The sequence below is a fragment of the Taudactylus pleione genome, unplaced genomic scaffold (genome assembly GCF_031769625.1).
Source record: "Taudactylus pleione unplaced genomic scaffold, aTauple2 ptg000278l, whole genome shotgun sequence".
In the NCBI taxonomy this organism is placed as follows: Eukaryota; Metazoa; Chordata; class Amphibia; order Anura; family Myobatrachidae; genus Taudactylus; species Taudactylus pleione.
The window spans coordinates 5,077,691-5,102,300 of NW_028284680.1; the positions used below are offsets into that span (position 1 = coordinate 5,077,691).

At 48.4% G+C, this 24,610-nt stretch overlaps 1 protein-coding gene across 3 annotated transcripts in view; it reads left to right on the top strand.

Annotated features, from left to right (window-relative positions):
* The window catches only part of ROBO4 (roundabout guidance receptor 4), a 389,036-nt gene that overhangs the window by 261,334 nt on the left and 103,092 nt on the right, over positions 1 to 24,610 (top strand). For all 3 annotated transcript variants that reach the window (XM_088481797.1, XM_088481796.1, XM_088481795.1), the window contains one exon: positions 18,179 to 18,523. In XM_088481797.1, the coding sequence (XP_088337923.1) occupies positions 18,179 to 18,523 (345 nt within the window). The remainder of the gene's footprint in view (positions 1 to 18,178; positions 18,524 to 24,610) is intronic.

Genomic DNA, 24,610 nt, shown 5'->3' on the forward strand with positions numbered 1-24,610 from the left:
GGGGGGTCCCCAAGTATGCCCCAAGTGTTTTTTTGATTGCTGGTGCTTGCGACAGGTGGATTTTTCACGATTTTTCAACTACACTTTTTCAACTTTAAATATGCTGTCCCCCATTTTCAAGTACCACAAATTTGCTGGGACAAGTTATTTTCTGGAAAGAATACTCCTGAATACTATTCTGCACAACGTATAGAAAAACGCTATTTAGCAGCTATTGAGCCCATTTAAAAACATCAAATTGGGGGGTACCATAGTGAACCCCCATGTCAGAGCATCTTTTGGGGGGTGTCAGGCTGATTTCCCCAAAACTGACAGTACTTTTCGCTTGTTAAAGTATCGCCGGGTCCCGTTTACGCATACCTTCAAATTGAATACGGGGTTTAGCGTGCACGCACGCGATACTTTCCCGCCTCCAAAACAGGCGAAGTCGGCGTTAAGTCCGACTCGTGTTAACTTAAAGCGGCTCACCTCAAATTGAATACAGCTCCAGGGCTCATTTTCGTTCGGGTGCCAAATATCCTTCCAATTTATTTTTGGATTATGGGAGTAAACCAACGTGTGCTCGGGGAGAATATACAAACTACACACAGTTGGGACCTCAGTGTTATGAGGCAGTAATGCTAACCATTATGCCAACCGTGTAACTAGTCATCAAAGATATTAATGTGTTTTTTATAATGGTGATAATATACTTTACATTTCCTCAAAGGCTTCTTTGAAACACACTCACAGCTCCTGTCCTGTATTCTGGACTTTGAGCCCGATTCAGACCCGGTCGCTAAGCCGCGGACGGCTATGGGTGATCGTCGCCCATCTGCACATGCGTATGCGGGTGGTGACAGGGGAAGGTGCTTGTGTACGGGGGAGGGGTGCTGCGAATGCAGGCGTGTCTGGCCGTCAAACCGGAGTTTTATGGGTGTGCATAATTAGCATGGAAGCGTCATTGTACACGTCACTTGGTTGTATTTCAGCCTGCAGTGATCACAGTGCTTTCGGTGGGGTAGGGTCTACCTCAATCGATGCGTGCAGCTCCGATGGTTCTGATTAATCACACAGTTCCTGGAGATGACGTGTGCTAAGTAAGATAAGTGAGAGTCTTTATACCGGCCTGATTTCGCTCTGCCGTCGCTCTCTAAGACATAGAGGGCCTCCTTCCACCAGACAGCGCGATCGCGGAATTTGCATACCTGGCCCCTTTTGGCTGCGAGAGAGTTCAGCATAGTGCCTGGGTCTGAATCGACCCCTTTGTCTCTAATGTCCTATCAGAGTGTGTAGTGTAGTCAGTGCTGAGTCTGAGCAGTAGGACTCTAATTCCTATCAGAGTGTGTAGTGTAGTCAGTGCTGAGCCTGAGCAGTAGGGCTCTAATTCCTATCAGAGTGTGTACTGTAGTCAGTGCTGAGCCTGAGCAGTAGGGCTCTAATTCCTATCAGAGTGTGTAGTGTAATCAGTGCTGAGCATGAGCAGTAGGACTCTAATTCCTATCAGAGTGTGTAGTGTAGTCAGTGCTGAGTCTGAGCAGTAGGACTCTAATTCCTATCAGAGTGTGTAGTGTACTCAGTGCTGAGTCTGAGCAGTAGGGCTCTAATTCCTATCAGAGTGTGTAGTGTAGTCAGCGCTGAGCCTGAGCAGTAGGGCTCTAATTCCTATCAGAGTGTGTAGTGTTGTCAGCGCTGAGCCTGAGCAGTAGGGCTCTAATTCCTATCAGAGTGTGTAGTGTAGTCAGCGCTGAGTCTGAGCAGTAGGGCTCTAATTCCTATCAGAGTGTGTAGTGTAGTCAGTGCTGAGTCTGAGCAGTAGGGCTCTAATTCCTATCAGAGTGTGTAGTGTAGTCAGTGCTGAGTCTGAGCAGTAGGGCTCTAATTCCTATCAGAGTGTGTAGTGTAGTCAGTGCTGAGTCTGAGCAGTAGGACTCTAATTCCTATCAGAGTGTGTAGTGTAGTCAGTGTTGAGTCTGAGCAGTAGGACTCTAATTCCTATCAGAGTGTGTAGTGTAGTCAGTGCTGAGCCTGAGCAGTAGGGCTCTAATTCCTATCAGAGTGTGTAGTGTAGTCAGTGCTGAGCCTTAGCAGTAGGGCTCTAATTCCTATCAGGGTGTGTAGTGTAGTCAGTGCTGAGCCTGAGCAGTAGGACTCTAATTCCTATCAGGGTGTGTAGTGTAGTCAGTGCTGAGCCTGAGCAGTAGGACTCTAATTCCTATCAGAGTGTGTAGTGTAGTCAGTGCTGAGCCTGAGCAGTAGGGCTCTAATTCCTATCAGAGTGTGTAGTGTAGTCAGTGCTGAGTCTGAGCAGTAGGGCTCTAATTCCTATCAGAGTTTGTAGTGTAGTCAGTGCTGAGTCTGAGCAGTAGGGCTCTAATTCCTATCAGAGTGTGTAGTGTAGTCAGTGCTGAGCCTGAGCAGTAGGGCTCTAATACCTATCAGAGTGTGTAGTATAGTGTAGTCAGTGCTGAGTCTGAGCAGTAGGGCTCTAATTCCTATCAGAGTGTGTAGTGTAGTCAGTGCTGAGCCTGAGCAGTAGGGCTCTAATTACTATCAGAGTGTGTAGTGTAGTCAGTGCTGAGTCTGAGCAGTAGGACTCTAATTCCTATCATAGTGTGTAGTGTAATCAGTGCTGAGTCTGAGCAGTAGGGCTCTAATTCCTATCAGAGTGTGTAGTGTAGTCAGTGCTGAGCCTGAGCAGTAGGGCTCTAATTCCTATCAGAGTGTGTAGTGTAATCAGTGCTGAGCCTGAGCAGTAGGACTCTAATTCCTATCAGAGTGTGTAGTGTAGTCAGTGCTGAGTCTGAGCAGTAGGACTCTAATTCCTATCAGAGTGTGTAGTGTAGTCAGTGCTGAGCCTGAGCTGTTGGGCTCTAATTCCTATCAGAGTGTGTAGTGTAGTCAGTGCTGAGTCTGAGCAGTAGGACTCTAATTCCTATCAGAGTGTGTAGTGTAGTCAGTGCTGAGCCTGAGCAGTAGGGCTCTAATTCCTATCAGAGTGTGTAGTGTAGTCAGTGCTGAGTCTGAGCAGTAGGGCTCTAATTCCTATCAGAGTGTGTAGTGTAGTCAGTGCTGAGCCTGAGCAGTAGGACTCTTAATTCCTATCAGAGTGTGTAGTGTAGTCAGTGCTGAGCCTGAGCAGTAGGGCTCTAATTCCTATCAGAGTGTGTAGTGTAGTCAGCACTGAGCCTGAGCAGTAGGGCTCTTAATTCCTATCAGAGTGTGTAGTGTAGTCAGTGATGAGTCTGAGCAGTAGGACTCTAATTCCTATCATAGTGTGTAGTGTAGTCAGTGCTGAGTCTGAGCAGTAGGGCTCCAATTCCTATCAGGGTGTGTAGTGTAGTCAGTGCTGAGCCTGAGCAGTAGGGCTCTAATTACTATCAGGGTGTGTAGTGTAGTCAGTGCTGAGCCTGAGCAGTAGGGCTCTAATTACTATCAGAGTGTGTAGTGTAGTCAGTGCTGAGTCTGAGCAGTAGGGCTCTAATTCCTCTCATAGTGTGTAGTGTAATCAGTGCTGAGTCTGAGCAGTAGGGCTCTAATTCCTATCAGAGTGTGTAGTGTAGTCAGTGCTGAGCCTGAGCAGTAGGACTCTAATTCCTATCAGAGTGTGTAGTGTAATCAGTGCTGAGCCTGAGCAGTAGGACTCTAATTCCTATCAGAGTGTGTAGTGTAGTCAGTGCCGAGCCTGAGCAGTAGGACTCTAATTCCTATCAGAGTGTGTAGTGTAGTCAGTGCCGAGCCTGAGCAGTAGGACTCTAATTCCTATCAGAGTGTGTAGTGTAGTCAGTGCTGAGTCTGAGCAGTAGGACTCTAATTCCTATCAGAGTGTGTAGTGTAGTCAGTGCTGAGTCTGAGCAGTAGGACTCTAATTCCTATCAGAGTGTGTAGTGTAGTCAGTGCTGAGTCTGAGCAGTAGGGCTCTAATTCCTATCAGAGTGTGTAGTGTAGTCAGTGCTGAGTCTGAGCAGTAGGGCTCTAATTCCTATCAGAGTGTGTAGTGTAGTCAGTGCTGAGCCTGAGCAGTAGGGCTCTAATTCCTATCAGAGTGTGTAGTGTAGTCAGTGCTGAGCCTGAGCAGTAGGGCTCTAATTCCTATCAGAGTGTGTAGTGTAGTCAGTGCTGAGCCTGAGCAGTAGGGCTCTAATTCCTATCAGAGTGTGTAGTGTAGTCAGTGCTGAGTCTGAGCAGTAGGGCTCTAATTCCTATCAGAGTGTGTAGTGTAGTCAGTGCTGAGTCTGAGCAGTAGGGCTCTAATTCCTATCAGAGTGTGTAGTGTAGTCAGTGCTGAGCCTGAGCAGTAGGGCTCTAATTCCTATCAGAGTGTGTAGTGTAATCAGTGCTGAGCCTGAGCAGTAGGACTCTAATTCCTATCAGAGTGTGTAGTGTAGTCAGTGCTGAGTCTGAGCAGTAGGACTCTAATTCCTATCAGAGTGTGTAGTGTAGTCAGTGCTGAGCCTGAGCTGTTGGGCTCTAATTCCTATCAGAGTGTGTAGTGTAGTCAGTGCTGAGTCTGAGCAGTAGGACTCTAATTCCTATCAGAGTGTGTAGTGTAGTCAGTGCTGAGCCTGAGCAGTAGGGCTCTAATTCCTATCAGAGTGTGTAGTGTAGTCAGTGCTGAGTCTGAGCAGTAGGGCTCTAATTCCTATCAGAGTGTGTAGTGTAGTCAGTGCTGAGCCTGAGCAGTAGGACTCTTAATTCCTATCAGAGTGTGTAGTGTAGTCAGTGCTGAGCCTGAGCAGTAGGGCTCTAATTCCTATCAGAGTGTGTAGTGTAGTCAGCGCTGAGCCTGAGCAGTAGGGCTCTTAATTCCTATCAGAGTGTGTAGTGTAGTCAGTGATGAGTCTGAGCAGTAGGACTCTAATTCCTATCATAGTGTGTAGTGTAGTCAGTGCTGAGTCTGAGCAGTAGGGCTCCAATTCCTATCAGGGTGTGTAGTGTAGTCAGTGCTGAGCCTGAGCAGTAGGGCTCTAATTACTATCAGGGTGTGTAGTGTAGTCAGTGCTGAGCCTGAGCAGTAGGGCTCTAATTACTATCAGAGTGTGTAGTGTAGTCAGTGCTGAGTCTGAGCAGTAGGGCTCTAATTCCTCTCATAGTGTGTAGTGTAATCAGTGCTGAGTCTGAGCAGTAGGGCTCTAATTCCTATCAGAGTGTGTAGTGTAGTCAGTGCTGAGCCTGAGCAGTAGGACTCTAATTCCTATCAGAGTGTGTAGTGTAATCAGTGCTGAGCCTGAGCAGTAGGACTCTAATTCCTATCAGAGTGTGTAGTGTAGTCAGTGCCGAGCCTGAGCAGTAGGACTCTAATTCCTATCAGAGTGTGTAGTGTAGTCAGTGCCGAGTCTGAGCAGTAGGACTCTAATTCCTATCAGAGTGTGTAGTGTAGTCAGTGCTGAGTCTGAGCAGTAGGACTCTAATTCCTATCAGAGTGTGTAGTGTAGTCAGTGCTGAGTCTGAGCAGTAGGACTCTAATTCCTATCAGAGTGTGTAGTGTAGTCAGTGCTGAGTCTGAGCAGTAGGGCTCTAATTCCTATCAGAGTGTGTAGTGTAGTCAGTGCTGAGTCTGAGCAGTAGGGCTCTAATTCCTATCAGAGTGTGTAGTGTAGTCAGTGCTGAGCCTGAGCAGTAGGGCTCTAATTCCTATCAGAGTGTGTAGTGTAGTCAGTGCTGAGCCTGAGCAGTAGGGCTCTAATTCCTATCAGAGTGTGTAGTGTAGTCAGTGCTGAGTCTGAGCAGTAGGGCTCTAATTCCTATCAGAGTGTGTAGTGTAGTCAGTGCTGAGTCTGAGCAGTAGGGCTCTAATTCCTATCAGAGTGTGTAGTTTAGTCAGTGCTGAGCCTGAGCAGTAGGGCTCTAATTCCTATCAGAGTGTGTAGTGTAGTCAGTGCTGAGTCTGAGCAGTAGGACTCTAATTCCTATCAGAGTGTGTAGTGTAGTGTAGTCAGTGCTGAGTCTGAGCAGTAGGACTCTAATTCCTATCAGAGTGTGTAGTGTAGTCAGCGCTGAGTCTGAGCAGTAGGGCTCTAATTCCTATCAGGGTGTGTAGTGTAGTCAGCGCTGAGCCTGAGCAGTAGGACTCTAATTCCTATCAGAGTGTGTAGTGTAGTCAGTGCTGAGCCTGAGCAGTAGGGCTCTAATTCCTATCAGAGTGTGTAGTGTAGTCAGTGCTGAGTCTGAGCAGTAGGGCTCTAATTCCTATCAGTGCTGAGTCTGAGCAGTAGGGCTCTAATTCCTATCACAGTGTGTAGTGTAGTCAGTGCTGAGCCTGAGCAGTAGGGCTCTAATACCTATCAGAGTGTGTAGTGTAGTGTAGTCAGTGCTGAGTCTGAGCAGTAGGGCTCTAATTCCTATCAGGGTGTGTAGTGTAGTCAGTGCTGAGCCTTAGCAGTAGGGCTCTAATTCCTATTAGGGTGTGTAGTCAGTGCTGAGTCTGAGCAGTAGGGCACTAATTCCTATCAGGGTGTGTAGTGTAGTCAGTGCTGAGCCTGAGCAGTAGGACTCTAATTCCTATCAGAGTGTGTAGTGTAGTGTAGTCAGTGCTGAGCCTGAGCAGTAGGACTCTAATTCCTATCAGGGTGTGTAGTGTAGTCAATGCTGAGCCTGAGCAGTAGGACTCTAATTCCTATCAGAGTGTGTAGTGTAGTCAGTGCTGAGCCTTAGCAGTAGGGCTCTAATTCCTATCAGGGTGTGTAGTGTAGTCAGTGCTGAGCCTGAGCAGTTGGGCTCTAATTCCTATCAGAGTGTGTAGTGTAGTCAGTGCTGAGTCTGAGCAGTAGGGCTCTAATTCCTATCAGGGTGTGTAGTGTAGTCAGTGCTGAGCCTTAGCAGTAGGGCTCTAATTCCTATTAGGGTGTGTAGTCAGTGCTGAGTCTGAGCAGTAGGGCACTAATTCCTATCAGGGTGTGTAGTGTAGTCAGTGCTGAGCCTGAGCAGTAGGGCTCTAATTCCTATCAGAGTGTGTAGTGTAGTCAGTGCTGAGCCTGAGCAGTAGGGCTCTAATTCCTATCAGAGTGTGTAGTGTAGTCAGTGCTGTGCCTTAGCAGTAGGGCTCTAATTTCTATCAGGGTGTGTAGTGTAGTCAGTGCTGAGCCTTAGCAGTAGGGCTCTAATTCCTATCAGAGTGTGTAGTGTAGTCAGTGCTGAGCCTGAGCAGTTGGGCTCTAATTCCTATCAGAGTGTGTACTGTAGTCAGTGCTGAGCCTTAGCAGTAGGACTCTAATTCCTATCAGAGTGTGTAGTGTAGTCAGTGCTGAGCCTGAGCAGTAGGGCTCTAATTCCTATCAGGGTGTGTAGTGTAGTCAGTGCTGTGCATTAGCAGTAGGTCTCTAATTCCTATCAGAGTGTGTAGTGTAGTCAGTGCTGAGTCTGAGCAGTAGGGCTCTAATTCCTATCAGAGTGTGTCATGTAGTCAATGCTGAGCATTAGCAGTAGGGCTCTAATTCCTATCAGAGTGTGTAGTGTAGTCAGTGCTGAGCCTTAGCAGTAGGGCTCTAATTTCTATCAGAGTGTGTAGTGTAGTCAGTGCTGAGTCTGAGCAGTAGGGCTCTAATTCCTATCAGAGTGTGTAGTGTAGTCAGTGCTGAATCTGAGCAGTAGGGCTCTAATTCCTATCAGGGTGTGTAGTGTAGTCAGTGCTGAGCCTGAGCAGTAGGGCTCTAATTCCTATCAGGGTGTGTAGTGTAGTCAGTGCTGAGCCTGAGCAGTAGGGCTCTAATTCCTATCAGAGTGTGTAGTGTAGTCAGTGCTGAGCCTGAGCATTAGGTCTCTAATTCCTATCAGAGTGTGTAGTGTAGTCAGTGCTGAGTCTGAGCAGTAGGGCTCTAATTCCTATCAGAGTGTGTAGTGTAGTCAGTGCTGAGCCTGAGCAGTAGGACTCTAATTCCTATCAGAGTGTGTAGTGTAGTCAGTGCTGAGCCTGAGCAGTAGGGCTCTAATTCCTATCAGAGTGTGTAGTGTAGTCAGTGCTGAGCCTGAGCAGTAGGGCTCTAATTCCTATCAGAGTGTGTAGTGTAGTCAGTGCTGAGCCTGAGCAGTAGGGCTCTAATTCCTATCAGAGTGTGTAGTGTAGTCAGTGCTGAGCCTGAGCAGTAGGGCTCTAATTCCTATCAGAGTGTGTAGTGTAGTCAGTGCTGAGCCTGAGCAGTAGGTCTCTAATTCCTATCAGAGTGTGTAGTGTAGTCAGCGCTGAGCCTGAGCAGTAGGTCTCTATTTCCTATCAGTGTGTGTAGTGTAGTCAGTGCTTGAGCTGAGGAGGGGGAGGAGCTTAATTCCTGTCAGAGTGTGTAGTGTAGTCAGTGCTGAGTCTGAGCAGTAGGGCTCTAATTCCTATCAGAGTGTGTAGTGTAGTCAGTGCTGAGCCTGAGCAGTTGGGCTCTAATTCCTATCAGAGTGTGTAGTGTAGTCAGTGCTGAGCCTGAGCAGTAGGTCTCTAATTCCTATCAGATTGTGTAGTGTAGTCAGTGCTTGAGCTGAGGAGGGGGAGGAGCTTAATTCCTGTCAGAGTGTGTACTCTAGTCAGTGCTGAGCCTGAGAAGGAGGAGTCTAATTCATGCCAGAGTTTGTAGTGTGGTCAGTGTTGGGCCTGAGGAGGGGGAGGAGCCTAATTCCTGTCAGAGTGTGTAGTGTAGTCAGTGCTGAGCCTGAGAAGGAGGAGCCTAAATGTGCCCACACACATAGCGATATTTTACATGATCTGGCCGATTCCAACGAATCGTGATGACAGATCATGTAAAATATGGCAAATCGTGAGGAAATCGTGAGTCCTAACTCACGATAACGATGCGATGCGCGTCCCCGCTGGTCGCACATCGCATCGTCAGATCTGCCGTGCAGTAGGGCAGATCTGACAATCTGGGACAAAATGCACTGGGAAAAAAAAAATAAAAAGTTAAGATGCACGATAGATCTTATGCTTTTTACTCCAAATCGTGTGTAGGAGCTGCCGGGGGAGAGTTCAGGGGAAATCGCACACATCGTGGGATCGTGTGCAGATCGGTATGTGTGTGGGCACCTTAATTCATGTCAGAGTTTGCAGTCTAGTCAGTGCTAGGCCTGAGGAGGGGGAGGAGTCTAATTCTTATCAGAGTGTGTAGTGTACTCAGTGCTGGGTCTGAGGAGGAGGAGCCTAATTCCTGTCAGTGTTAATAGTGTAGTCAGTGCTTGGGCTGAGGAGGAGCCTAATTCCTGTCAGTGTTTATAGTGTAGTCAGTGCTTGGGCTGAGGAGGAGCCTATTTCCTGTCAGTGTTTATAGTGTAGTCAGTGCTTGGACTGAGGAGGAGCCTAATTCCTGTCAGTGTTTATAGTGTAGTCAGTGCTTGGACTGAGGAGGAGCCTAATTCCTGTCAGTGTTTATAGTGTAGTCAGTGCTTGGACTGAGGAGGAGTAGGAGCCTAATTCCTGTCAGTGTTTATAGTGTAGTCAGTGCTTGGGCTGAGGAGGAGGAGTAGGAGCCTAATTCCTGTCAGTGTTTATAGTGTAGTCAGTGCTTGGGCTGAGGAGGAGCCTAATTCCTGTCAGTGTTTATAGTGTAGTCAGTGCTTGGACTGAGGAGGAGTAGGAGCCTAATTCCTGTCAGTGTTTATAGTGTAGTCAGTGCTTGGGCTGAGGAGGAGGAGGAGGAGCCTAATTCCTGTCAGTGTTTATAGTGTAGTCAGTGCTTGGGCTGAGGAGGAGTAGGAGCCTAATTCCTGTCAGTGTTTATAGTGTAGTCAGTGCTTGGACTGAGGAGGAGTAGGAGCCTAATTCCTGTCAGTGTTATAGTGTAATCAGTGCTTGGACTGAGGAGGAGTAGGAGCCTAATTCCTGTCAGTGTTTATAGTGTAATCAGTGCTTGGGCTGAGGAGGAGTAGGAGCCTAATTCCTGTCAGTGTTTATAGTGTAGTCAGTGCTTGGGCTGAGGAGGAGTAGGAGCCTAATTCCTGTCAGTGTTTATAGTGTAGTCAGTGCTTGGGCTGAGGAGGAGGAGGAGGAGCCTAATTCCTGTCAGTGTTTGTAGTGTAATCAATAAGTGCTGGGTCTAAGGATGGGGATTTCTGTCAGAATTTGGGAGTGAGGAGACTAATGGCCTCATTCAGAGGCGGTCGGAGGATGCAAGCGGTCGCTCAGAAACTGGGCGGCCGCTTGCATTCTGACCGCCCGCCTCTGTTGCGGTCGTTAGGCTGTGGGTTAACACCCACAGCTCTAACGACCGCTCCGGTGATGGTCGCGATGGTCAGCGACCATCGGGGCTTACGACGAGACCCTAGGGTAGGGTCTCCCTTGTCGTAAGCCCCGGAGAGCTTCTGGCTCTGTCTGAGCCGGAAGCTCTCCACTGACATCACTAGTGATGTCAGTGGGGCCTCCCCCAAACGGCAGGCGTTCCCATGGGAACGCCTCCGTTTGGACTGCCACCCCCCCGGCCCGCCTTCCAAATGGGGCGAGCTGTCAATCAACATCGACAGCTTGCCCCTTTGGATCGAGACCCGCTACGACCGGCGCTGTGAGGCCATCGACCCGGTCCAAGCGCATCGGCGCTAACGACCGGGTCTGAATCACCCCCTAATACCTGTCAGAGAACCACCACCGCCGATGTTTTCTTAACATCGGACACTATTATCGATGAAGCAGCATTCGTGCCGCACCATTGATGGCAAAAAAAAAAACAGCTACTTGCCATCAGCCATAGACCATCAATTACCATTTCTAGGAGGGTGCAGAGCCTAATAGCTGTCAGACTGTGTAGTGTAGTCAGTGCTGGGCCTAACGAGGCCCAGTTCACCCACCTTAAATTGAATTCAACCATCACGTACTAAACTTAGCTTCACCCTAAATGTTTCATTTTTGAGTGAGACTGGGTTAGCACCAGACGGTCCAGAATTTGGGACGGCAGAAGTTCCAGACCATTCAGATTTGGAGAAACATTTTTATAATGAAGAAGAGTCTTTTTAAAAAAAAAGGAAATTGAGGATTTAATAAGAGCGGTCTTGACATTCAAACCAAGGAGAAACCTGAGTCTTTTGAGATTTCTCTAAATGGGGCATATTTATTAGAGTTATTTTGTGGGAAATCCCCAAAATCTAAGCACCTCCAGGATGTAGCAGGATTTTTTTGCGAGTTGGGGCAAAGTTTTCATGCCACAACTTCATTTTATATGCGGTTAGTGGTAAGAATGCCTTTATGGGAAGAAGAGACCAGGCCTGAGGATTTAAATTTAAATTAAGATTTACCCTGATATTTTATACCTTTCCTCTGGAGCATCAGGGAATATGTGAAGCCTTACCTAAGGTGGAGACCCCTATATGGGGCTTTCTAAACAATAACTATACTTGGTTTAAATGCTGCCTGGCTAAAGGACAGTTCAATAAAAAAAATGCAAAGCAATCCTTATACACCTGGCCGGGTCTGTGCAGATTGATGCCTGATTAAGTTACCTTGTTAGCGCATATTCAGGGTGCATCCGAATATATTGCTGATGCTACTGCATGGGAAGCGGCTGCCAGCGGGAATGGAGGGATCACAGCAGGTATCGCAGTTACCTGCTGCTGTCCCTTCTTAATACATCCGGGGGATACTAAATGTTTGTGGTTAACATATATTCCATAGACAAAAAACCTTACGGTTTCACATGTTTTTGTATTTAATAATCCATAATATTTTTATTTGAAGCCCTGGGGATGGGAACTAGGGCCCTGATTCAGACCCACTCGCGAGCGGCTGTCCGCTCGCAAGTGGGTCGATGTTCTGCACTGAGCATGCGCACGACGGTGGGAGCTCCGTCGTGCGCATGCGCCAGACGCGACGAGCGAAGGAAAGTCCCTCGCTCGCTGTGTCTGATCAAAGGGGGCGTGCTGTCGATGTTGATTGACAGCACGCCCCCTTTGGTGGGCGTGCCAGGGGCGTGCCTCCCTGACGGGGGCGTTCCCACGGGAACGCCTCCCGTCAGAAGCCGGCCCACTGACATCACTAGTGATGTCAGTTGGAGTGATTTTGGCTCTGATAGAAAATCACTCCGGGGCTTGCGGTTGAAAACCTCAACCGCAGGCTCCGGCTCGCAGTTTCGATGGTCGCGATGGTCAAGACCATCCCGGCCATCAAACTGCACGCTCGTATAGGCTGTGGGTGGTGACCCACAGCTATACGAGCGTCCAGGAGGACGCTCCATTTTTATGGAGGGCGGCCCTCATTCAGAGCGTGCGCTCTGCTCAGAGCGTACGGCTCTGAATGAGGGCCTAGATCCCTTAAATGTTGACCACTAAATATACACCTAGTTTTTGAATATATCTCCATAGACAAAAAACCTTTTCAGTTTCACATGTCACATTAAGGCTTCTTAGACATGATCTGAAATTTCACAAAACCTATTTAATTTCTGCCACTTGAACTTCAAAAAGCAATGAAATTACGATCATTAAGGCCGACGCCTTAATGGACGTGTTCCTTGCGTAATACAGATATGGTATACCATCACACCCTGTGGTTATCTGCAGATTCAGCACTCTCACAGAGTGAGATTGCTGTCACTCACAAAATGGTGGAGCTGCTAATTCACAGAATTGTGTGCTCATTGGAATACACACATGCAGTCTGTGCAACTGAGGTCTGAGCAGTTATGTGGCTCCCACATCCCACTCAGTGCCCACAATCTTCCCATTCAGTCACCACAACAATCCCACTGGGTTCCAACATCCTTCTCACTCCATACATCTATCTCATTCATTATACACATTCAGCTCCCTAATTACTAAAACTATCATACTCTGTCTATGCATATACACTATCTTCCCCTATACGCCTCCATGCTGCTATATCTTCCCCAATCCCTACTGCTGAGGGTGTGGGGTGCTAAACTACTAAAAGAGCACACTAGTTATATTGGACAGCGTTATATAGTGCAATATGATGTTGCATTCAGCAGAAACCCCAGCGTAAAGTTTTCCTAACGTTGTGATTCTTATTCCGGTATAGCGATACAGTATAGATTTATGTGGACATAACCTGGCTATAAGGTCAGGTCTCTGAGTCTGTATAGTACTATAGAGGAGATAATAGACATGTAAATCATGCTGCATATCCCATTGCCCGGAGCTGTCCTCCAGCAATTATCACTCACACACAGACCGTTTTATGGCCTCGCAGGCTTGTTAGTGCTTGCGCTGCACAATCTCTAATTGAGGTGAGAGGTTTTCTTTCATCGGATCTATACAGCTCTTCTTGGACTTGTTCCAGAACATTGGAGTTCAGCTGCTTCCTTTAATCTGCTGCATTCCTTGTGACTTTCACTGTCGCTGATAATCAAAGCTGCGCATGTTTTAGTAGCGTAATATTGTGTCGATGTGGTAATTAGCTACTTTACAATTACATCTTGTTCCCTGCGTTTTAGAGGTGGCTCTAATAGCGCATTCTTGGCAGCAGTGGTTGTGGTTAAATGTATGAAATTCCTTCATTAAAATTGCAATCCATGGGCCTGATTCAGACCCGGTCGCAAGCGCTGTGCGCCCACAACCGGGTCGATGGTGGGCCAGGGCGCACGCGAGCCCCGGAGCGAGCGCAAAAAGCGCTCGCTCCGGGACTCAGTACAAAAGGGGCGGCTGTCGATGTTGATCGACAGCTCGACCCCTTTTGTAGGCGTGGCCTGGGGGTGGCTTCACAAACGGAGGCGTTCCCAAGCGAACGCCTGCCGTTTGTGGGCAGCCTTACTGACATCACCAGTGATGTCAGTGAGAGAGCTTCCGGCTCTGTTAGAGCCGAAAGCTCTCTGGGGCTTGCGGCCACGAGACCCTACCACAAGGGTCTCGTCGCAAGCCCGTTGGTCGCGATGGTCTTGACCATCGCGACCATCATCATGGCCGCTCGCATAAGCTGTGGGTGGTAACCCACAGCTATGTGAGCGGCCAAGAGGCCGCAACTTAAAAACAAAGCGCCCGCCCTGATTCAGAGAGAGCGCTCGCTTTTTGCGAGCGCCTCTGAATCAGGCCCTATGTTCTGTACACCCAGAGAACTGCAGTAAGTCTATGACACCAGTGGGGGGCAGACTGGTACACCAGTGTATGGGAATACTTACGCATCTTGGGGGATGTTCTCTGCAAGAATTGAGCTCTCAGATCTGCTCCTGTCATATGACATATATGGCAGCCAATTCAGAGTTACACGTATGTGATATGCAACTACAGTCACTGTGCGTGCACGCAATTAGAGCGCTTATATGTCCATATGAGGAGTTAGTGGTGGCATCTCTAATACCACACTGTCCCTGTACATCCATTAGTGGCAGTAACCGCCATCATTATCAGCGCGCACGTGCACCAGACCTATATCCGGCGCAAGAGACCTATCTGACGTCAGACAGATCTGCGTATGCCCAACTCGGCCTAGCCCGCAATTCCACCTACACGCTTCTCGACACACCCTCGCCCTACTTAGCCTACGTGTGAACGATCTATTGGCGCCCGTTCACCCACAAGATGAGATGTGTACGCCACACGAGGGCCTCTTATAGTCGCCACGGAGGCTGCGTCTTTTTTGCAGAGTCGCAGCAGTGATAATGTGGAAATGCCATTTTCAACCTTCCCCTTGAGTACTAGAATGTGCGAGCGCTGATACGCCCACTTTCAGTACCCGCGCACGCTACGACACCGCCATTGGCTCTGGACAATGCGCCATCGCGTACGCTGCAGTGTCTCCATCTGAACAGACACTTTCACTGACACTCCTGCGACACGCCCATAACACGCCCATAACACGCCCATAACTACACTTCAGACCACCGCACAGGAACGCACACAGTTTTGCCTTATTATCAGGTTAAATTATGTATTTTCATCGGAATCATTGTTAGTTCCCGAAGGACATATCAGATCAATAGACGTGATCTCAGTGTTATATTATTGCTGATCACTGACTGAGAATACACAATGATCACACGAGATGAGAAGGGATGTAGTTTAATTGCCAGGTGACGGGATGCCGGCCGGCTAAATACCGATGACGGAATCCCTCCGCCCGGCAAAATGCCGCCGCAGATATCCCGAATGATATTAGGATACCGGCGATAAGTATCGCAGTTTCCCCGAGGATGGGCCGGGTTAGGGTTAGGCACCCCCGGGGGGAGATTAGGGTTAGGCTCCCCCCCCCCCGGGGATGGTTAGGCTACGTAGAGGGTGGTAGGGGTTAGGAACCCCCAGGGGGAGGTTTGGATTGGGCACAGCCCCACCTTCCCCGGGAGGGTTAGGTGTAGGGTGTGGTAAGGGGGAGTTAGGGTTAGGCACCACTGGGGGGGGGGTTAAGTTTAGGGTGTGGTAAGGGGGGGTTAGGGTTAGGCACCACTGGGGGGAGGTTAGGGTTAGGCACTAGGGTGGGGGAAGGTTAGGATTAGGCACCAAAGAGAGAGGGTTAGATTTAATGGGGGAGAGGGGTATTGATAGTATACCTACCACCCCTGTCGGGATCAGCGATTGGGCTTCAGCCGCCGGTATTTCATACCCATTCCGACCAGAGAATTGCTATTAATGCAAATGTATCGGATCAATGCCCATCTACAGTACAATTGCTGAATTCTGAATGAGGATATACCAAATCGATAGACCAGACCACAATGTAATATTACTACTGATTTCAGATTGAGAATCCGCCAGATCAATAAACTTGAATAGTGTTAGATCATCTCCGATCTATTTGAGGACACACAAGATCAATAAACTTGAATAGTGTTAGATCATCTCCGATCTATTTGAGGACACACAAGATCAATAAATTTGATCAGATTTAGATTATTTCTGGTCTCTAACCTATTAGATTAATAGACTTGATCATTGTATGATTGTTACTGATTTCTAGTTAAAGATACACCTGATCGATCAATAGGTTGATTACATATTATCTCTGATACCAAATTGAGAATACACAGGATCAATGCAGTAGCTGTGATAACAGAGTGAGACTATTGCTGCGTCTGATGGATCACTAGATCAATATAATCGATCCCAGCGATAGATTATTCAGAGAACACACAAGATTAAGAGATTTTAATACAGTTTGATTATTGCTGCTATGTAATTACATTCCACCAATACACTTCATTATGATATTAGATTGAGACGAATTCTGATTTCATAATATATCAGACCAAAAGACTTGACCACAGTATAGTATTAAATTATAGCTGATCCCTGAGGATACACCAGATCATAGACGTGACCTCAGTGTTAGGTTATTGCTGATCTCTGAGGATACACCAGATCATAGACGTAACCTCAGTGTTAGGTTATTGCTGATCTCTGAGGAAACACCAGATCATAGACGTGACCCCAGTGTTAGGTTATTGCTGATCTCTGAGGTTAAACCAGATCATAGACGTGACCTCGGTGTTATGTTATTACTGATCTCTGAGGATACACCAGATCATAGGCGTGACCTCAGTGTTAGGTTATTGCTGATCCCTGAGGATACACCAGATCATAGACCTGACCTCAGTGTTATGTTATTACTGATCTCTGAGGATACACCGGATCATAGACATGACCTCAGTGTTAGGTTATTGCTGATCTCTGAGGAGACACCAGATCATAGGCGTGACCTCAGTGTTAGGTTATTGCTGATCTCTGAGGATACACCAGATCATAGACATGACCTCAGTGTTAGGTCATTGCTGATCTCTGAGGATACTCCAGATCATAGACGTGACCTCAGTGTTAGGTTATTGCTGATCTCTGAGGTTACACCAGATCATAGACGTGACCTCAGTGTTAGGTTATTGCTGATCTCTGAGGTTACACCAGAAAATAGACGTGACCTTAGTGTTAGGTTATTGCTGATCTCTGAGGAGACACCAGATCATAGGCGTGACCTCCAGTGTTAGGTTATTGCTGATCTCTGAGGATACACCGGATCATAGAGGTGACCTCAGTGTTAGGTTATTGCTGATCTCTGAGGATACACCGGATCATAGAGGTGACCTCAGTGTTAGGTTATTGCTGATCTCTGAGGATACACCGGATCATAGAGGTGACCTCAGTGTTAGGTTATTGCTGATCTCTGAGGATACTCCAGATCATAGACATGACCTCAGTGTTAGGTTGTTGCTGATCTCTGAGGTTACACCAGATCATAGACGTGACCTCGGTGTTATGTTATTACTGATCTCTGAGGATACACCTGATCATAGAGGTGACCTCAGTGTTAGGTTATTGCTGATCTCTGAGGATACACCGGATCATAGACATGACCTCAGTGTTAGGTTATTGCTGATCTCTGAGGATACTCCAGATCATAGACATGACCTCAGTGTTAGGTTGTTGCTGATCTCTGAGGTTACACCAGATCATAGACGTGACCTCGGTGTTATGTTATTACTGATCTCTGAGGAGACACCAGATCATAGGCGTGACCTCAGTGTTAGGTTATTGCTGATCTCTGAGGATACACCAGATCATAGACATGACCTCAGTGTTAGGTTATTGCTGATCTCTGAGGTTACACCAGATCATAGACGTGACCTCAGTGTTAGGTTATTGGTGATCTCTGAGGATACACCAGATCATAGACGTGACCTCGGTGCTAGGTTATTGCTGATCTCTGAGGTTACACCAGAAAATAGACGTGACCTTAGTGTTAGGTTATTGCTGATCTCTGAGGAGACACCAGATCATAGGCGTGACCTCCAGTGTTAGGTTATTGCTGATCTCTGAGGATACACCGGATCATAGAGGTGACCTCAGTGTTAGGTTATTGCTGATCTCTGAGGATACACCAGATCATAGAGGTGACCTCAGTGTTAGGTTATTGCTGATCTCTGAGGATACACCGGATCATAGAGGTGACCTCAGTGTTAGGTTATTGCTGATCTCTGAGGATACTCCAGATCATAGGCGTGACCTCAGTGTTATGTTATTGCTGATCTCTGAGGATACACCAGATCATAGACGTGACCTCAGTGTTAGGTTATTACTGATCTCTGAGGATACACCAGATCATAGACGTGACCTCAGTGTTAGGTTATTACTGATCTCTGAGGATACACCGGATCATAGACGTGACCTCAGTGTTAGGTTATTACTGATCTCTGAGGATACACCAGATCATAGACGTGACCTAAGTGTTAGGTTATTGCTGATCTCTGAGGATACACCAGATCATAGACGTGACCTAAGTGTTAGGTTATTGGTGATCTCTGAGGATACACCAAATCATAGGCGTGACCTCCAGTGTGAATCCTGTGTCTTCTCTCTACAGCTATCTCATTTGAACGTAAAAGTGACAGCAACCTTAGCAGAATAATCCCGTTGGTTCCTGATAGTGGCAGCATGTACAGAGCACTGTATGTGGACCTTCCTGGAAAAGACCTGACGACCTTCCAGCGTCCGTTATCTGCCAGACCCCCAGGAATGGGGATCAATGCCAGATGTCCTGTTCCTCTAGGATTGTATGAACACAGGCCATTTCCGCATTGTTTGAATCACAGCAGCGCTAACAACCTCACACAAGGTGGCACAAGGAATAAGATACAGCAGAAACCTGTGGTCCCGGTCCCACCAAATGTGTCCCTGAAGGAGCCCTGGAGCCAGACCTGCAAAAGAGGTAAGACTCCCAGAATGCACTGGTGAATGTACAACCAGTAATAACCACCATACATATACTATACACCGATAATAATCACTGTACATATTCTATACACTGGTAATAATCACTGTACATACTCTATACACCGGTAATAATCACTGTACATACTCTATACACCGGTAATAATCACTGTACATACTCTGTACATCGGTAATAATCACTGTACATACTCTATACACTGGTAATAATCACTGTACATACTCTGTACACCGGTAATAATCACTGTACATACTCTATACACTGGTAATAATCACTGTACATACTCTGTACACCGGTAATAATCACTGTACATACTCTATACGCCGGTAATAATCACTGTACATATTCTATACACCGGTAATAACCACCGTACATATTCTATACACCGGTAATAATCACCGTACATATTCTATACACCGGTAATAATCACTGTACATATTCTATACACCGGTAATAATCACTGTACATACTCTATACACCGGTAATAGCCACTGTACATACACTGTACACCGGTAATAATCACTGTACATATTCTATACATCGGTAATAATCACTGTACATGTTCTATACACCGGTAATAATCACTGTACATATTCTATACACTGGTAATAATCACTGTACATATTCCATACACTGGTAATAATCACTGTACATACTCTATACACCGGTAATAATCACTGTACGTACTCTGTACACCAGTAATAATCACTGTACATACTCTGTACACCGGTAATAATCACTGTACATATTCTATACACTGGTAATAATCACTGTACATACTCTATACACCGGTAATAATCACTGTACATACTCTATACACTGGTAATAATCACTGTACATACTCTATACACCGGTAATAATCACTGTACATACTATGTACACCGGTAATAATCACTGTACATATTCTATACACCGATAACAGAAACCAGTTACATCAGAGGTGGTCAGCAGCCGGATGTCACATACACATGCACCATGCACTACATACTCTAGTAAATACCTGTTGGAGGCTCCCAAAAAATGGCTTACCAACATAATAGGTCCCAGCTAAAGATAACAGTGGACTCTGGTAGTCACTATACTGCACTGCAGAGGGGGGTGTCTGGTACTCACTATACTGCACTGCAGAGGGGGGTGTCTGGTACTCACTATACTGCATTGCAGAGGAGGGTGTCTGGTACTCACTATACTGCACTGCAGAGGGGGGTGTCTGGTACTCACTATACTGCACTGCAGAAGGGGGTGTCCGGTACTCACTATACTGCATTGCAGAGGAAGGTGTCTGGTACTCACTATACTGCATTGCAGAGGAGGGTGTCTGGTACTCACTATACTGCACTGCAGAGGGGGGTGTCTGGTACTCACTATACTGCACTGCAGAGGGGGGTGTCTGGTACTCACTATACTGCATTGCAGAGGAGGGTGTCTGGTACTCACTATACTGCATTGCAGAGAGGGGTGTCCGGTACTCACTATACTGCATTGCAGAGGAGGGTGTCTGGTACTCACTCTACTGCACTGCAGAGGGGGGTGTCCGGTACTCACTATACTGCACTGCAGAGGGGGGTGTCTGGTACTCACTATACTGCATTGCAGAGGAGGGTGTCTGGTACTCACTATACTGCACTGCAGAGAGGGGTGTCCGGTACTCACTATACTGCATTGCAGAGGAGGGTGTCTGGTACTCACTATAGTGCACTGCAGAGGGGGGTGGCTGGTAGTCACTATACTGCACTGCAGAGGGGGGTGTCTGGTACTCACTATACTGCACTGCAGAGGGGGGTGTCTGGTACTCACTATACTGCATTGCAGAGGAGGGTGTCTGGTACTCACTATACTGCACTGCAGAGGGGGGTGTCTGGTACTCACTATACTGCACTGCAGAGGGGGGTGTCTGGTACTCACTATACTGCATTGCAGAGGAGGGTGTCTGGTACTCACTATACTGCACTGCAGAGGGGGGTGTCTGGTACTCACTATACTGCACTGCAGAGAGGGGTGTCCGGTACTCACTATACTGCATTGCAGAGGAGGGTGTCTGGTACTCACTATAGTGCACTGCAGAGGGGGGTGTCTGGTACTCACTATACTGCACTGCAGAGGAGGGTGTCTGGTACTCACTATACTGCATTGCAGAGGAGGGTGTCTGGTACTCACTATACTGCACTGCAGAGGGGGGTGTCTGATACTCACTATACTGCACTGCAGAGGGGGGTTTCTGATACTCACTATACTGCACTGCAGAGGGGGGTGTCTGGTACTCACTATACTGCACTGCAGAGGGGGGTGTCTGGTACTCACTATACTGCACTCCAGAGAGAATTGTGTGATACTCACTATACTGCAGAGTTATGGGTAGGTGTGGTAGTCCCTATACTGCACTGCAGAGGGGGGGGGGTGGCTGGTAGTCCCTATACTGCACTGCAGAGGGGGGTGTCTGGTACTCACTATACTGCACTGCAGAGAGGGGTGTCTGGTACTCACTATACTGCACTGCAGAGGGGGGTGTCTGGTAGTCCCTATACTGCACTCCAGAGAGAATTGTGTGATACTCACTATACTGCACTGCAGAGGAGGTTGTCTGGTACTCACTATACTGCACTGCAGAGGGAAATGTCTGATACTCACTATACTGCACTGCAGAGGGAAATGTCTGATACTCACTATACTGCACTGCAGAGGAGGTTGTCTGGTACTCACTATACTGCACTGCAGAGGAGGTTGTCTGGTACTCACTATACTGCACTGCAGAGAGAAATGTCTGATACTCACTATACTGCACTGCAGAGGAGGTTGTCTGATACTCACTATACTGCACTGCAGAGGGAAATGTATGATACTCACTATACTGCACTGCAGAGAGGTGTGTCTGATACTCACTATACTGCACTGCAGAGGGGGGTGTCTGATACTCACTATACTGCACTGCAGAGGGGGGTGTCTGATACTCACTATACTGCACTGCAGAGAGGTGTGTCTGATACTCACTATACTGCACTGCAGAGGCGGGTGTCTGATACTCACTATACTGCACTGCAGAGGAGGTTGTCTGATACTCACTATACTGCACTGCAGAGGAAGGGTGTCTGGTAGTCACTATACTGCACTGCAGAAGGGGGTGTCTGGTACTCACTATACTGCACTGCAGAGGGGGGTGTCTGGTAGTCCCTATACTGCACTCCAGAGAGAATTGTGTGATACTCACTATACTGCACTGCAGAGGAGGTTGTCTGGTACTCACTATACTGCACTGCAGAGGGAAATGTCTGATACTCACTATACTGCACTGCAGAGGAGGTTGTCTGGTACTCAATATACTGCACTGCAGAGAGAATTGTCTGATACTCACTATACTGCACTGCAGAGGAGGTTGTCTGGTACTCACTATACTGCACTGCAGAGAGAATTGTCTGATACTCACTATACTGCACTGCAGAGGAGGTTGTCTGATACTCACTATACTGCACTGCAGAGAGGTGTGTCTGATACTCACTATACTGCACTGCAGAGGGGGGTGTCTGATACTCACTATACTGCACTGCAGAGGAGGTGTGTCTGATACTCACTATACTGCACTGCAGAGGGGGGTGTCTGAAACTCACTATACTGCACTGCAGAGGAGGTTGTCTGATACTCACTATACTGCACTGCAGAGGAAGGGTGTCTGGTAGTTACTCTACTGCACTGCAGAGGTGGGGGTAGGTCTGGTAGTCCCGATACTGCACTGCAGAGGTGGGGGTAGGTCTGGTAGTCCCTATACTGCACTGCAGAGGGGGGGTGGCTGGTAGTCCCTATACTGCACTGCAGAGGTGGGGGTGGGTCTGGTAGTCCCTATACTGCACTGCAGAGGGAGTTTGGCTAGTAGTCACTGTACTGCACTGCAGAGGGGGGCTGGCTGGTAGTCCCTATACTGCACTGCAGAGGGGGTTGGCTGGTAGTCACTATACTGCACTGCAGAGGCGGGGTGGCTGGTAGTCACTATACTGCACTGCAGAGGAAGGGTGGATGGTAGTCCCTATACTACACTGTAGAGTGGGGTGGCTGCTAGTCCCTATACTGCACTGCAGAGGGGGGTGGCTGGTAGTCACTGTAGTGCATTGCAGAGTGGGGTGGCTGGTAGTCACTATACTGCAGAGGGGGGGAGTAGGCTGGTTATCACTGTAGTGCACTGCAAAGGGGGGTGGCTGATAGTCCATATACTGCACTGCAGAGGGGGTGGCTGGTAGTCAATATAGTGCACTGCAGAGGGGGGTGGCTGGTAGTCACTATACTGCTCAGGAGAGGGGGGTGTCTGGTTTGAAACTATACTGCTCAGGAGAGGGGGTGGCTGGTAGTCACTATACTGCACTGCAGAGGAGGGTGGCTGGTAGTCACTATACTGCACTGCAGAGGGTGGTGTCTGGTAGTCACTATACTGCTCAGGAGAGGGGGTGTCTGGTAGTCACTATACTGCACTGCACAGGGGCGGGGGTGTCTGGTAGTCACTATACTGCATTGCAAAGGGGGGTGGCTGGTAGTCACTATACTGCAGAGAGAGGGTGGCTGGTAATCACTGTAGTGCACTGCAGAGGGGGTGGCTGGTAATCACTATACTGCACTGCAGAGGGGGGTGGCTGGTAGTCACTATACTGCAGAGAGGGGGTGGCTGGTAGTCACTGTAGTGCACTGCAGAGGTGGGTGTCTGGTAGTCACTATACTGCCCAGGAGAGGGGGTGGCTGGTAGTCACTATACTGCATTGCAGAGGGGGGTGGCTGGTAGTCACTATACTGCAGATGGGGGTGGCTGGTAGTCACTGTAGTGCACTGCAGAGGTGGGTGTCTGGTAGTCCCTATACTGCACTGCAGAGGGGTGTGGCTGGTAGTCACTATACTGCTCAGGAGAGGGGGTGGCTGCTAGTCTCTATACTGCATTGCAGATGGGGGTGGCTGGTAGTCCCTATACTATACTGCAGAGAGGGGGGTGGCTGGTAGTCACTATACTGCTCAGGAGAGGGGCTGGCTGGTAATCCCTATCCTGCACTGCAGAGGAGGGTGGCTGGTAGTCCCTATACTGCACTGCAGAGGGCGGTGGCTGGTAGTCACTGTAGTGCACTGCAGAGGGGGGTGGCTAGTAGTCCCTATACTGCACTGCAGAGGGGGGTGGATGGTAGTCACTATAGTGCACTGCAGAGGGGGATGGATGGTAGTGACCATAGTGCACTGCAGAGGGGGTGGCTGGTAGTCACTATAGTGCACTGCAGAGGGGGGTGATTGGTAGTCACTATACTGCACTGCAGAGGGGGGTGATTGGTAGTCACTATACTGCACTGCATAGGGGGTATCTGGTAGTCACTATACTGCACTGCAGAGGGGGGTCGCTGGTAGTCACTATACTGCACTGCAGAGGGGGGTGGCTGGTAGTCCCTATACTGCACTGCATAGGGGGTGGCTGGTAGTCACTATACTGCTCAGGAGAGGGGCTGGCTGGTAATCCCTATCCTGCACTGCAGAGGAGGGTGGCTGGTAATCCCTATACTGCTCTGCAGAGGGCGGTGGCTGGTAGTCACTGTAGTGCACTGCAGAGGGGGGTGGCTAGTAGTCCCTATCCTGCACTGCAGAGGGGGGTGGATGGTAGTCACTATAGTGCCCTGCAGAGGGGGGTGGCTGGTAGTCCCTATACTGCACTGCAGAGGGGGTGGCTGGTAGTCACTATAGTGCACTGCAGAGGGGGGTGGCTGGTAGTCACTATACTGCACTGCAGAGGGGGGTGGCTGGTAGTCCCTATACTGCACTGCAGAGGGGGTGGCTGGTAGTCCCTATACTGCACTGCAGAGGGGGGTGGCTGGTAGTCACTATACTGCACTGCAGAGGGGGGTGATTGGTAGTCACTATACTGCACTGCCCAGGGGGTGGCTGGTAGTCACTATACTGCACTGCAGAGGGGGTGGCTGGTAGTCCCTATACTGCACTGCAGAGGGGGGTGGCTGGTAGTCACTATACTGCACTGCATAGGGGGTGGCTGGTAGTCACTATACTGCACTGCATAGGGGGTGGCTGGTAGTCACTATACTGCACTGCATAGGGGGT